Below are 15,012 nucleotides of genomic sequence, written 5' to 3'. Positions count from 1 at the left end.
ACACCATTGGTCTGCTCTATCACATTTTGTAAAACAGCATGGCTTTCACTGTACATATGCTGTGCACGTGTGCATCTATTGAGCACCAGAGTCATCAGCTGTAGCATAATTAGATAACCCTTGTTGTCCAGTAGCCACTCTTTGTTTTGTCTTGGTTGCTCAAATATAGCTACAGAATGAAAGAATCATTACTGTTATCAGGATACTGGATATTGACCTGCTTGATTCTCTGCATTTGGCCATATATCAGCTTGATGTTCAGAGAATGGAATCCCTTTCAGTTCCAGTATGGGATAGAATAAGCAATCTGCAACTGCAGAGCAATGTGCATGTGATTAATGGTACCCTGCAGCACTGGGAAGCTTGCAATCTTCACGAAGTCATGTGGTCTCTCTACCTGTTTATCTCTAGTAAGAGAGAATGAAATGCAGTTATCTCTCTTAGCGTGTGTCAGTGAATGGCAAACTGTGAGGTACTGCAAATATCCCAGCAGCCTGGAAAGATCCAGATGCATTAAAGTTCATCACTGTGGTCACCTTCACAGCCACTGGCAATGCAGTACTTGTTCTGCTCTGAGGTCACAGTTTTGCCTGCAGCAGATATCAGTGAGGGCATCCTTACTGAAGCAGCCACATCTCACACATTATTCCTTGCTGATGTTCATATTGATCCCTGTACACCCTGGGAGGATATGGGCTCCTGCTGAGAGTTCTTCTAACCCTCCTCCTCACATTACCAGCAGGTTGTCCTGCTCAGTGTGGCCTCTGTTCATTTTCCAAATCAGGCTGCATGCACAGAGAATGCCAACAACAGTGCCCTTATATGGGAAAAACTGCTTTGAGCAGAAACCTGAAGCCAGCAAAACATCCTGAAGTACCTACCACACCACTCCCTGTAGACTTTTGCAACTTAAAACAACTATAGAAAGCATTGAATACTTGTAAAATCATTGCAACAGCCAGAAAAAAAATCAATCAGCAATTAACCTGTAGTCATTGGTATTCCCTTCCGATGGTATTGCTGGGGATTCCTTCCTGTTGCCGAACACCTGTTCAACTGTGCAAGTTTAAGAGGTGGTGTTCACTGGAGTATTAAACCCCAAAATGGCACTGCTGTGCTGTATGCTGATTGATGCATCTTCTTCGTGCCAGAGCACTCAGAAATTCAGAAATGCTGCTGCAGATTTTCATTGCATATGCGCTAACGCCTGTACTATGATGGTGTCCAGTGAGGTTCACCCTACAAGTATGCACACTGCCGCAGTTGTCATTTAAAGTTCTAAGGGCACTTGTGATGCCAACATTCTCATCCATCACCTCCTTTCCATACTGTAGCACCTGAAATATGTTCTCAGGGAGGTAAGGAGAGCAGCATCTGGACTAGTATGAGCTATGAGACTGATGTAATACACTGTGGAACCTATAAGAGCAGTGTTACATGCATTAGGCAACCGTTAGATAGGTATTGTATAGAACGGTGAAAGGGAGGAGTAACACCTCTCACAGGTAGGATCACTTTGCTATTTGGAGTAGCTCATCCCGTATTGGTCCTCACCTTCATCCAATTCTCACCTGTGGCTCCAAGTAGTTGTTAGCATGTGACAGGGTCGACAACCTAGTAAACCCCTTCAACAGGCGGACCAAACCAGGTGAGGGTAGCCATCAGGTCTCTTACCCTCAGCAACTTAGTTATATGTCTACCCTGGCATGGAAGACTGATTCCGACAGACTGGGCGAATGAGACCAATCTAACATCCAACGGTCAAAAATGTGGGTCATCACCATGTTGTGAATTGCCTAGAGCTTGACAAGCATCAGGATTGGTTCGAAGAAAGCAATAAGGTAACCCAGAAACTACTGCAGGAGAAACATCACCTCTACAGGGTTTATCTCAACAATAAGTCATCACTATTGAAGCAGTATGCCTACAGAAACATAGAACCATATACAAAATAGGAGCCAGAGTAGGTCCTTGCGACCTTCGAGCCTGATCCACCATTCAATATGATCATGGCTGATTGTCTATCTCAATGCCATACCCTGCTCTCTCCCTTGACACCTTTAGAGTTTTAAAATCTGCCTATTTCCTCCTTAAATATATTCAGTGACTTGACCAGCACGACCTTCTGTGATAGAGAATTCTACAGGTTCACCATTCTCTAAGTGAAGAAATTTCGCCTTATCTCAGTCCTAAATGGTTTATCCCATATCCTGAGACTGTGATCCCTTGTTCTAGACCCCCCTCAGCCAGAAGGAACATCATCCCTGCATCCAGTCTGTCCCACCTTGTCAGAATTTTATACGTTTCAATGAGATCCCCTCTCATTCTTCTACATTCCAGTGAATACAGGCCTACTCGGCCCAATCTCTCCTCATACGACAATCCTGCCATCCCAGGAACCAGTCTCATGAACCTTTGTTGCACTCCATCTATGGCAAGTATATCTTTTCTTAAGTAAGGAGGCCAAAGCTGCACACAATACTCCAGGTGTGGTCTCACCAAGGCCCTGTACAGCTGCAGTAAGACACCCTTGCTCCTGTACTCAAATCCTCTTGCAATGAAGGCCAACATACCATTTGCCTTCCTAACTGCTTGCTGCATCTGCAAGCTTGCTTTCAGTGATTGGTGTAAAAGGACACCCAAGCTTCTTTGTACATCAACATTTCCTGTTACTATTTAAAAAAAAACACTGCCATTCTCTTTTTTCCTACCAAAGTAGATAACTTCACACTTATCCACATTATATTGCATCTGCCATGTATTTGCCCACTCACTCAACTTGTCTAAATCACTTTGAAGCCCCTTAACATCTTCCTCACCACTCACATTCCCAACCAGTTTTGTGTCGTCAACAAACTTGGAAATATTACATATGGTTCCCTCATCCAAATTATTAATATATATTGTGAATAGCTGGTGTCCAAGCATTGGTCCCTGAGGTACCCCACTAGCCACCACCTGCCATTCCAAAAAGACCCATTTACTCCTACTCTCTGTTTCCTGTCTTTTAACCATTTCGTCCATATCAATATATTACCCAAATTCCACGTGCTTTAATTTTGCATACTAATCTCTTATGTGGGGCTTTATCAAAAGCTTTCTGAGAATCCCAATACACTACATCCACTGGTTCTCCCTTATCTATTCTGCTAGTTACGTCCTCAAAAATACTCCAGTAGCTTTGTCAAACATGATTTCCCTTTTATAAATCCATATTGGCTTTGTCTAATCCCGTTGATATTTTCTAAGTGTCCTGTTATCACGTGCTTCATAATAGACTCTAGCATTTTCCCTACTACTAATGTTAGGCTAAGTGATCTATAATTCCTTGTTTTCTCCCTCCTTCCTTTTTTTAAATAGTGGGGTTACATTTGCCACCCTCCAATCTGCCAGGGTTGTTCCAGAATCTATAGAATTTTGGAAGTTGACAACCAATGCATCCATTATTTCCATGGCCAACTTCTATAGTGCCCTGCGATGTAGATTATCAAGCCCTGGGGATTTATTAGCTTTCAATCCCATTAATTTCTCCAGTACTATTATTTCACTAATCCTAATTTCCTTCAATTCCTCCTTCTCACTGGATCCTTGATTCCCTAACATTTCTGGGAAGTTATTTGTGTCTTCCTCTGTGAAGACAGAACTAAAGTAGTTGTTTAATTGCTCTGCCATTTCCATGTTCTCCATTATAAATTCTTCCATTTCAGGCTGTAAGAGACCTACATTTGTCTTCACTAATCTATTTCTTTTTACATACTCATAGGCCAGGATTGTTCCCCCATTGGGGGGAAGTTGAAGACCGGGCACGCAGAGGCTTGCTTCCGATCGGCGCCCCCAATCGGGGACACACTGCCATTTTAAGTGGGTGGGCCAATTAAGGCCCACCCAGCGTGACGTCCGCACAAAAGCGCTATGCGCTCACTGTGCAGGTGGGGGAGGGAGAATCCCTAAACCCGAGAGTGCGCTCTTCTGCACATGCGCACGAAAGAGTACACTCATCTTCCTGAGGCAAAGTGCTCTACTGTAAAAAATATTAAAAATAGAAAAAAAATTTCCCTGACATGTCCCCTCATGTGACACTGTTACATGAGTTGGGACATGTCCATTAATTTTAAAAACACTTTAATTAAATTTTTAAAAGCCTACATGAAACCATATCCCATCCGTGGATGAGGTTTCGTGCTTTTTCTAATGCCTGCCAGGGCTCCCGGCCTGCCCGCCAACCTTAAGTTTGGACAGGCAGGTCCATTAATTACTTAATTGACACTGTCAGTGGCCTCAATTGGCCATTGACATGTCAGCAGGCACAGAGCTGATTTTGCTGAGCCCCTGCCTACCTGAAAATTTAAATGGGGTGCGGTGACATCGGGAGTTCCACACGACGTCACCATGCATTATTTTACGCGTCGGCAAGCGGGCCCTGCCCCTCGCTTGCCAATGGGAAAATCCTGGCCATTGAAACTTTTACAGTCCGCTTTTATGTTCCTTGTAAGTTTACTCTTGTTCTCTATTTCTCCGCTCTTAATCAATCTCTTGCTCCTCCTGTGCAGAATTCTGAACTGCTCCCAATCCTCAGGCTTGCTACTTTTTTTTGTAAATGTATATGACTCCTCTTTGGATCTAATACTAGCCTTAATTTCTTTTGTTAGCTGTGGTTGAGCTGCTTTTCCTGCTATGTTTTTGTGCCAGAAAGGAATGTATAACTGTTGCAATGCATACATTCATTCCTTAAACATTAGCCATTGTCTTTCCACCATCATGCCTTTTAACGAAGTTCCTCAATCTACCGGAGCTAACTCACCACCGATACCTACGTAGTTTCCTTTGTTTAGCTTTAGGACCCTAGTTTTGGATGGACTACTTCACTTTCTACCCCAATGAAGAATTCTATCATTTTATGGTCACCGTTCCCTGAAGGACCCCACACAACAAATTTATTAATTAACCCCCTTCTCAATGCAAAATACCAAATCTAGGATAGCCTGTTCCCCAGTTGGTTCCTTGATGTATTGGTCTAAAAGACCATTTTGTACACACTCCAGGAATTCATCCATCACAGTATTATTGGTAATTTGGCTTGCCCAGTCTATGTATTTTGAAGCCACTCATGATTACTATAGCATCTTCGTTACATGCATCTCTAATTACCTGTTTAATGCTGTCACCTACTTACCACTGCTGTTTGGAGGCCTTTAAACAATTCTCACACATGTTTCTGCCCCTTGTTGCCTCTTAGCTCTACCCAAGCTAATTCTACATCTAGATTTTATGAGCCAATATCCTTTCTCACTATTACACTGATTTCATCCTTAACTAACAACATCATGCCACCTCTTTTTCCTTTTTGCCTGTCCTTCCTAAAATTGAATGCCCTTGGATATTCAGTTCCCAGCCTTGATCACCTTGCAGCCAAGTGTCCGTGATCACAATCATATCGTACCCATTAACATCTATTTGTGCTGTTAATTTGTCTACCTAATTGCGAATTCTACATGCATTCAGATACAAACATTTTTACACTTATTTTTGTACTATGGCCCTATTTGCTGCTGACCCTTGTTTCCTCTGCCATCCAATTTTGCTTTCTACTTTTCTGCCTTTCAATTCTATCTTTGTTTCCCTCTCATGTCTCACATCCTCCTGCCACTCTAGTTTAAGCCCTCGCCAACAGTACTATTGAAAATCCCTGTGAGGATATTGGCCCTGGTCCTGCTAGGGAGCAACCCGTCCAGCTTGTACAGGTCCTATCTTCCCCAGAGTTGGCCCCAATGCCTCAGGAATCTAAATCCCTTCCTCCTACACCATATCTCCAGCCACGCATTCAGCTGGTCTATTTTCCTATTTCTGATCTCGCAAGCACAGGACACTGGGAGTAATCCTGAGATTACTATCTTGGAGGTCCTGCTTTTTAATTTATTTCCTAGCTCCCTATATTCTGCTTTCAGGACCTCACCCCTCTTTTTACCTATGTAGTTGGTACCGATATGGACCACGACTTCTGGCTGTTCACCCTCCCCTTTCAGAAATATCCACAGGACTGTCCAGTGCAAGCTTGGAGAGATGCAAGACAGTTGGTTGAATTGAAAAGCAGACAAACTTCAGCCATATGCAGACTTCAAAGACTAGAAGAGATTCTGTGATACTCTGAAATCAATCTACAGACCCCACTCTGCTGGTTCATCACCAATTCTCAGTCCCGATTGATCAACACTGCTCACAGAAAAAGCCCAAATTCTAGAAAGGTGGGCAGAGCACTTTAATCACATTTTCAATCAGCCTTCATCCATCAATGAAGAAGAAATCAATAGGCTGCCACAGGTTGCCATCAACTGCTCTCTTGATAACCCTCCCATGCTAGTAGAAACAACAAAGGCAATCCAACTCTTGTTTAGTGGCAAAGCTCCAGGAGCTGATGCTGTCCCAGCTGTGGTCTACAAGGCTGGGGGTCAATGCCTGGTAAAGTAGCTCCTTAACTCTTTCAGTCTATGTGGGGACAAGGAACCATCCCACAAGAATACAGAGATCTCTCTATTTTTTACCTGTAGGAGCAGAAGGGAAGTCGTCAATCTTGTGACAATCATAGAGGAGTCTCACTCTTCTCCACCGCTGGCAAAATCTTCACCAATATCCTTCTGAACCACTTAATACAATATCTCAAACAGGATCTGCTGCCAGAGAGTCAGTGTGGTTTCAGAAAAGTTCAAAGACTGTTCAACTGATATGGTGTTTGTAGCTAGACAGCTCCAGGAGAAATGCCAAGAACAGGACCTGGACCTCTACAACACATTTGTTGACCTGACCAAGGTCTTTGACAGTCAGGCATGAGGACATCTGGAAGGTAATGGAAAAATGCAGCTGTCATGAAAAATTCATCACAATGGTTCAACAGTTCCATTGCAGCACACTTGCATGTGTCCCAGATAATGGTGAGTCTTCTGACCCATTCCCAGTCACTAACAGAGTTAAACATGGCTGCTTCATCATGCTGACCCTCTTCAGCATGTTTTTCTCCACTATGCTCTTTGATGCCTTCCGTGATGGTGATCCTGACATCAAAATCAGATTTCACATGGTTGGGAATATGTTCAATCTAAGGTGACTCGGAACAAAGACCAAGGTCTCAAAGAACATACCTCATGAGTTCTGAAGAGTCATGCGGACTCAAAACGTCAACTATATTCCTCTCTGCAGATTCTGTCAGACCTGCTGAGTTTTTCCAGGTATTTTTGTTTTTGCTTCATGAGTTCTTGTTTGCCAATGACTGTTCACTAGCTGCCAGTTCAGAGCTGGACATGCAATATAGCATGCATTTGTTCTTCAATGCATGTGAAAACTTCAGCCTTACAATTAGCATGAAGAAAACTGAAGTAACATACCAGCCTGCTCCAGGGAAGCCCTATCTTGAGCCCACAGTTTCAGTCCATGACTAGAATCTGTTAGCAGTGGATAAGCTCACTTATCTCAGCAGCACACTCTCTCGAACTGTCTATATTGACAATGAGACACATGCAAGAATTGCCAAAGCAAGTGTAGCCTTCAGCAAACTTCAAACATCAATCTGAGAATGAAGAGGAGTAAGTCTGCCCACTAATCTGAAAGTCTATAGAGCAATAGTCCTGCCCACTCTCCTCTATGCATTTGAGACTTGGTCTATGTACCAGCATCATGCCAAGAAGCTGATCCACTTTCACTTGAACTACTTTCGGAGGCTTCTGAAGATCAGGTGGCAGGACAAAATACCAAACACTGAGGTCCTCATTCAAGCTAACATACCAAGCATCCACGCAATATTATGACAGTCACAAATGAATTGGGCTGGCCGTGTAGCCAGAAAGCAAATCTTCTGTGGAGATCTTGTGTCTGGGATGTAGTCTCATGGCGATCAAAGGAAGAGCTACAAAGGCACTCTGAAAGATTCATTTAGGAGTTTGATATCAACTTTGAATCCTGGGAGAAGCTTGCCCAGGATCACTGCAACTGGCAGAACAAGATAAAAAACAGTGCAGCCTCCTTCAAAGCAAGCACATATCGGAGGCAGAAAGAAATCACAAAGAGAGGAAATAATGAGCCAGCAACTCATCCAAAATTCAATCATCTGCAGTATCCTGTCCTATTTGCAGTAGAGTGTTCCAGGCACAGGTCAGCTTTCGCAATCAACTACATACCCAGTGGACAATGGACAAACAAGAAGACTGAGATATGGGGTATTATTAAATCCTTTGGGAATTTAATTATGTACAGAATAAGCTTTGAGAGCTATGTTATCACAATTACTCTGAAATTCCAGAGAACTTTCAACATACTCCCACTTCAACAGGAGTCTTCTAAAAGGCCTGAAAACTCGGTGCAGAACTGGATATGGCCTTGTATCTGCCACTCTGTGTGGGCACTTGGGGGCAGAGCCACGTCCTATCACAAAGATGGTCATTGGTGTAAGAAGGAACAAATTCAGAGACTCCCTGTGCCAGAAGCGCCCACTCTCCTGAGCGTCAGTGGGCTGTGGTATTTGCTCAGTCAAGGAATGTTTAGTCAGACCAAGGAGTAGAACTGGAATCCATCAGAGGATCCGGACCAGAATTGTGACCTGGATCTCCAAAAGGATACTGTACTTTTAAAAAATCTCTCTCCGAGGACTGCTGCTGAGGGCCGAATTGTTTTTTCACCTCTCACCGCTCCACCGCCCCACCCCAGACCCAGACTGGCGCATGTTCACACAGGTTCCAAATCCCATGTAGAGGGTTCCACGTTTTAGATTTCTAATCACCACAAGTTCAAGTGCAAGGGCCAATAGAGAGTATATGTGCAAGTGTAAGCTAATGAACTGTTTGCTCACCACTGTCTGCAAAATCTGGATCATTATAATCTGTCAGATTGATACAATAAACCAAATAATATGCAAAATGCTATACATTGGCTAAGCTTCAAAAGTAATTCATTGACTGTGGAGCACTTTTGAATATTCTAATGTGAAAGGCACAATATAAATGCACATATTTTCTTTCATTATAACTGTTGAGAACATTTTTATGCATGGTATTTACAACTTGTGAGAGTAATGTTGTACACAGTATAAACTGTATAAGACAGTAGAACCTGTCATATAGTACCATAATGTAACCTATAAGAGCAATGTTACAAATAGGTCAATTTGTAGGGGCAGTGTGAAAAAAATTATAATCTCTCCATATACTATTTATCCTGCTTCATTTTAGATTCACTCTAGCATCTTACAGCTACTGAAACAATATGCAGGAAATGATCCCTTTCAGAGACTTTTAAGCACTTAAAATTATATTGTGATTGTAATTTTTTAAAGAATATCATCAACTGTAAAAGTGGATTGACTTAGCTGTATGTATTCTAAGGAATAAAATATTCTAGGTAAACTGGTAAATTGCCCATGATAGTCATGCTGCAGCTGATTTACAGAGAGAAGGGTTTGAATTAATGAACTGTTGGATTATCCATCATCAACCAAAGGCTTTCTTCTTCAGTTCAAAGGCACAGGTACAAAAGTGTGCTCAGCTCTATACAGGGCTCCTTTTATTGTTCATGTCATTGGCATAGTCTGTCAAACCAATAAGCCAGCTAACTAGGTCTTGGTACACTGCTTTTGGACATTATTTTAAAAGAATAATACCAACAGAGTGGTAGGTATAAGAATAAGAAATGCATATCTTCTGGAAATGCATAGCATCAGAAAGGAAATGATGAATTAGCATTTGTTTTGGGGAGGAGGTGAATGGAATTTTTATCAAACTGCCATGGTCAAGCTGAAGAAACCCATTTGAAAGGGCTGAACCATATAAAGAAAGAAGAGGACCTGAGAACTCAAATATACTAACTACTGTTGCAGAAGAGATTAGGAAATCAGTGCCATCAATTTCCTTGGGGGTTTTCCCGATCTTCAATAGTAACTTTGACAGTTGATCCATGGTAATGCCAGTGAAACGATGCAAAGGGCAGAGAATCTAGAGAACTCCTTCTGAAATGCTGCCCCATATCTTGGCTCCCTGATACTCACTGATGCCTGCTGAAAGTACTAATGTGTGGACACCAGGTAAAAGTTAGATAATGATAATCAATCAAATATCTTGCCACTGTCATGAATAAATAGCACTTGGGGTTGGTACTTTGGGGTAACTGGTGGTCTTGGAGCCCTAGTCCATTGAAGAGTCAATATCCTCATAGAGGGTGTGAGGGGGTGGCAGGGGTGGGGGGGGCAAAAGTTGGCAAAGGAAGATTATCAAGGAAAAGAAAATAATCATGACTCACATGTACTGAAGCCGAGGGTTATTAAGGAATCCTTGTCGTGAAATATATGTCAATCCACAATTAACCAAAGTTCTAGGAAACGAATAAGATTTCAATGAATTAATTCTTCATTGCTTAAAAATCATTCAAATATCCAGGCAATAAAATGATTTAATCCATAGGAAATACTCACAGATTTCTCAGTCCAGTGTATGGTTCCATGTCACGTTCGTTGATGCCTGACAGGTTGGGTTGATTTGCAATGTATCTGTTGAACAAGAAATAACCCAAGGTTACTAATTGCTTCAAGCATTCTATCAGAGGATTTTATCAGTTGGACTGTAACTTGCTTTTTCTTGGCTAAAGTCACTGACTCAATTTTACTCCTAACTATTTAGAATGAAAAAAATGAAGTTATGTTCATTTGAATCAGTTTTGTTAGTAAAAATGTTTTTTTTTACAAATATGGTGAAAGATTGTGTTTTAATTGGAATACAAATATAAACTATTCTATTTCAGGAATTGCTTAATGTTAACCAAACATGCAGTATAAATTTATTAATACAACAGGGAGCCAGTAGCAGAAGCTAATGCAATAGCTTCACCTGGGAATTATTTGTGTCTTTGGGTTTGCCCATGTGCCAAACAGTAATGTAGAAATGAGCCCTGATTTTCTGATGTTCATCACTGGTTTGTGCCTTACTGTTGGATGGTGCAAGTTGGTAATGAGGCCTAATGCTATCAGATTTATGGAGTGAAAGTATGCAGTGTTTTACATTATTTCCCAGGACTGGATTTGGTACTGTTTCTACAGCTCTGTTTTCCATCAAAAAACCCCTGAGCAAAGAAGCCTTCTCAAGCTCTCAAACTCCACTGAGTGTTTAAATGTTCTTATGTTAATGTCCAGCTGGATGTTACCCCTGAAACTGTGATACCCAGCAGTTGTCAATAGCCAGATACTGTATGAAGATTGTACCCAAATTGAATTGTCATTCCAGCTTTTTTTTCAATCAAGGGTAAGGCAAGCTCCTTTTTGAGGTATTTTTCCTTCATACTAAAATAAACTATTAGTGCCTCCATTAAAATAGCAGCGAAATAAATTCTAAGCATTCAGATTTCAAACATTAATCTTCCATAGCCATGTACTATCTGCCGTCTGTTTTTAACCTCTGCATAACACGGCATTCAATTAATATGACAACAAGCATTTGCAAATAAGCTGAAAATCAAAATAATCACATAAATAGAATGTTCAACAAAATTCAAATGAAACATGAAGGAATTAAAGTGGGGGGAGCAAGGTTCCCTCTAATTTTCCTTCTCTGTGCAATGCCACTTTCTTGCAGTGCAGTCACTTTAAGATTGCTGTGCAGCCACACATATGCACAATCTTAAAGGGACTGCTGCTTGTCCATGCCTGTTCATCCTCTGCATGGCACAGTCCAGGTTGCTCCATGTGTGACCCTGCACCTATGCAGCTTAGAGGAAATATTAGTAGGGAGACTTACCCATGCAAAACAAAACATCAAATCCATAAGTCAATGGTTAAAAATATAAAGGATGTCAAATCACAAGAGAGTGATGTTAACATTTAAAATATGTTGCACTTTACCAACACTGTACCTGGAAGGAAACCTGCTCTATCCAGTCTGGCCAATATGTTACTCCAGACACAGACAATGTGGTTAATTCTTAACTGCCTTCCAAAATGGCCATGCAAGCTAGTAAGTTGTATCAAACCGCTACAAGAAACAATAAGAATAAAATTGGATGGACAACCTGGCATCAATCTAGGCACTGGATATGACAAAAGTACACACAGCCCAGTCGGAATTGCAAACTCCTCCTCACTAACAGTTGGGGCATGCCAAAATTGGGACTGCTGTCCAACAGATTAGTCAAGTACCAGCCTGACATAGCCATCACAGAATCATACCTTTCATCCACAGTCCCAGACTCCTCCATCACCATCCCTGGATCACCATCTCGCCAGCAGAACAAACTGACCAGGGTTGGCAGCACAGTGGAATACATTCAGGTAGGAGTTACCCTGGGATCCCTCAACATTGACTCCTGATCCCATGAAGTCTTATGGCATCAGGGCAATCATGGAAAAGGAAAGCTCCTGGTGATTATTGCTCACTGCTCCCCCGCAACTGAAAAATTAACACCCATCCAAGTTGAACAACACCAGTGTAAAAATCAAAGCTGAAGCATTTGCAGCCAACTTTAGCCAGAAATGCCAAGTGGATAATCCATCCCAGCCTCCTCTTAAGATCCCCAGCATCACAGAGCCAGCCTTCAGCCAATTCGATTCACTCCACATGATATCAAGAAATGGCTGAAGGCACTGGATACAGCGAAGCCTATGGGCCCTGGCAACATTCCAGCAATAGTACTGAAAAATTGTGCTCCAGAACTAACTGCACCTCTAGTCAAGCTGTTCCAGTACAGCTACAACACTGGCATCAACTCAGCAATTTGAAAGACTGCTCGGGTATATCCTGTACACAAAAAGCAGGACAAATCCAACCCGGCCAATTACCACCCCTCAGTCTTTTTTTTTATTCGTTCACGGAATGAGGGCTTCGCTGGTTGAACCAGCATTTATTGCCCTTCCCTAATTTCTCATGAGAAGGTGGTGGTGAGCTACCTTCTTGAACCACTGCAGTCCATGTGGTGTAGATATGCCCACAGTGCAGTTAGGGAGGGGGTTCCAGGATTTTGACCCAGCAACAGTGAAGGAATGGTGATATATTTCCAAGCCAGGATTGTGAGAGACTTGCAGGGAAACTTCCAGGTGGTGATGTTTCCATCTATCTGCTGCCCTTGTCCTTCTAGCTCCTTGAGTGTTGTTGGAGCTGCACTTATCCAGGCAAGTGGGGAGTATTCCATTACATTCCTGGCTTGCGCCTTGTAGATGCTTGGCAGGCTTTGGAGAGTCGGGAGGTGATTTACTCATCGCACGATTCCTAGCCTCTGACCTGCTCTTGTAACCGCAGTATTTATATGGCTAGTCCAGTTCAGTTTCTGGTCAATGGTAACCCCCAGGATGTTGGTAGTGGGGGATTCAGCAAAGGTACTGCCATTGAACATCAAGGGGCAATGTTGGATTCTCTCTTGTTGGAGATGGTCATTGCCTGACACTTGTGTGGTGCGAATGTTACTTGCCATTTGTCAGTCCAAGCCTGGATTTTGTCCAGGTCTTGCTGCATTAGGTCATGGACTGCATCAGTATCTGAGGAGTCCCGAATGGTGCTGAACATTGTGCAATCATCAGCGAACATCCCCACTTCTTACCTTATGCTGGAAGGAAGGTCAAAGGCTGGGAATTCTGTGGACTTCCCAAAGCCTGTCCACAGCTTACAAGGCACAAGTCAGGAGTGTGATGGAATACTCTCCACTTTCCTGGATGAGTGTAGCCCCAACAACACTCAAGAAGCTCAACACCATCCAGGACAAAGCAGACCACTTAATTGGCACCCCATCCACCACCTTAAATATTTACTCCCTCCACCCTCAACTCACGGTGGCCATAGTTTGTATCATCTACAAGATGCACTGCAGCAACTCACCAAGGCTCCTTCGATAGCACTTTCCAAACCTGGGTCCTCCACTACCTAGAAGGACAAGGGCAGCAGATGCATGGGAACACCACCACCTGCAAGGTCCCCTCCAAGCCACACACCATCCTGACTTGGAAATATATCACTGTTCCCTCACTGTTGTAAGGTCAAAATCCTAGAACTCCCTTCCTAACTGTGGGTGTTCCTACATCACGTGGACTGCAGCGGTTCAAGAAGGCATCGCACCACCACCTTCTCAAGGGAACTTAGGGATGGATAGTTAATGCTGGCCTAGCCAACGATGCCCACATCCCACGAAAGAATAAAAAAAATCTTTGAAGAAGCACTGAGGGCAGTAAGTGCACAGAATAACTCTGGGTGGGGGACTTCAATGACGCCCACCCAGAGTTGCTCAGTAATATCACTACTGACTGCACTGGCCAAGTCCTGAAGGAAATATCTGCCAGACTGGAATTGTGACAGGTGGTGAAAGAACGAAGGAAAAATCTAAAACAAAAACAAAAATACCTGGAAAAACTCAGCGTTAACGTTTCGAGTCTGTATGACTCTTCAGCAGAACTGTTCTGTTGCAGAGTCATTTGGACTCGAAACATTAACTGTGTTCCTCTCTGCAGATGCTGTCAGACCTGCTGAGTTTTCCCAGGTATTTTTGGTTTTGTTTTGGATTTCTAGCATCCGCAGTTTTTACTTTTATCTTAGAGGGAAAAATTTACCTGACTTCATCCTCATCAATCTACCTGTTGCAGATGCATCTGTCCATGGCAATAGTGATAGCCATGACCACTGCACTTCCTTGTGAAGAGAAAGTTCTTTCTTCATACTGAGCATGCCGTCCATCATGTTGTGTGGCCCTCCCTCTGTACTAAATGAAATAGATTCAGAACAGATCTAACTCAAAATTAAGTATCTATGAGGCACTGTGGACCGTCAGCAGAATCAGAATTATCTTCCACCACAGTCTGCAACCTCATGCTCTGGCATAGCCTCATTCTACCATTATGGTCAAGCCAGGGGATCAACTCTGGTTCAATGAGGAGTGTAAAAGAACATGCCAGGAGCAGCACCTAATTAAAAATGAGGTGACAACCTGCAAAAACTACAACACAGAATAACATGCATTCCAAACAGTCTAAGCAAGTTGCTACAGATAGAGCTAAGCAATCCCAAGACC

General features: G+C 42.7%; 1 protein-coding gene across 1 annotated transcript in view; it reads right to left on the bottom strand.

The window, feature by feature from the left end:
• Positions 1-15,012, bottom strand: part of ntrk2a (neurotrophic tyrosine kinase, receptor, type 2a) — a 244,533-nt gene that overhangs the window by 204,790 nt on the left and 24,731 nt on the right. The window contains exons 2-3 of the mRNA XM_041185273.1: positions 10,448-10,522; positions 10,276-10,347 (exon numbers count right to left, since the gene is read on the bottom strand). Of these exons, the coding sequence (XP_041041207.1) occupies positions 10,276-10,347; positions 10,448-10,522 (147 nt within the window). The remainder of the gene's footprint in view (positions 1-10,275; positions 10,348-10,447; positions 10,523-15,012) is intronic.

The sequence above is a fragment of the Carcharodon carcharias genome, chromosome 4 (assembly GCF_017639515.1).
Source record: "Carcharodon carcharias isolate sCarCar2 chromosome 4, sCarCar2.pri, whole genome shotgun sequence".
Lineage (NCBI taxonomy): Eukaryota > Metazoa > Chordata > Chondrichthyes > Lamniformes > Lamnidae > Carcharodon > Carcharodon carcharias.
Note: the sequence above shows the minus strand (reverse complement) of the source record. Positions and strands in the feature narration are given on the sequence as shown.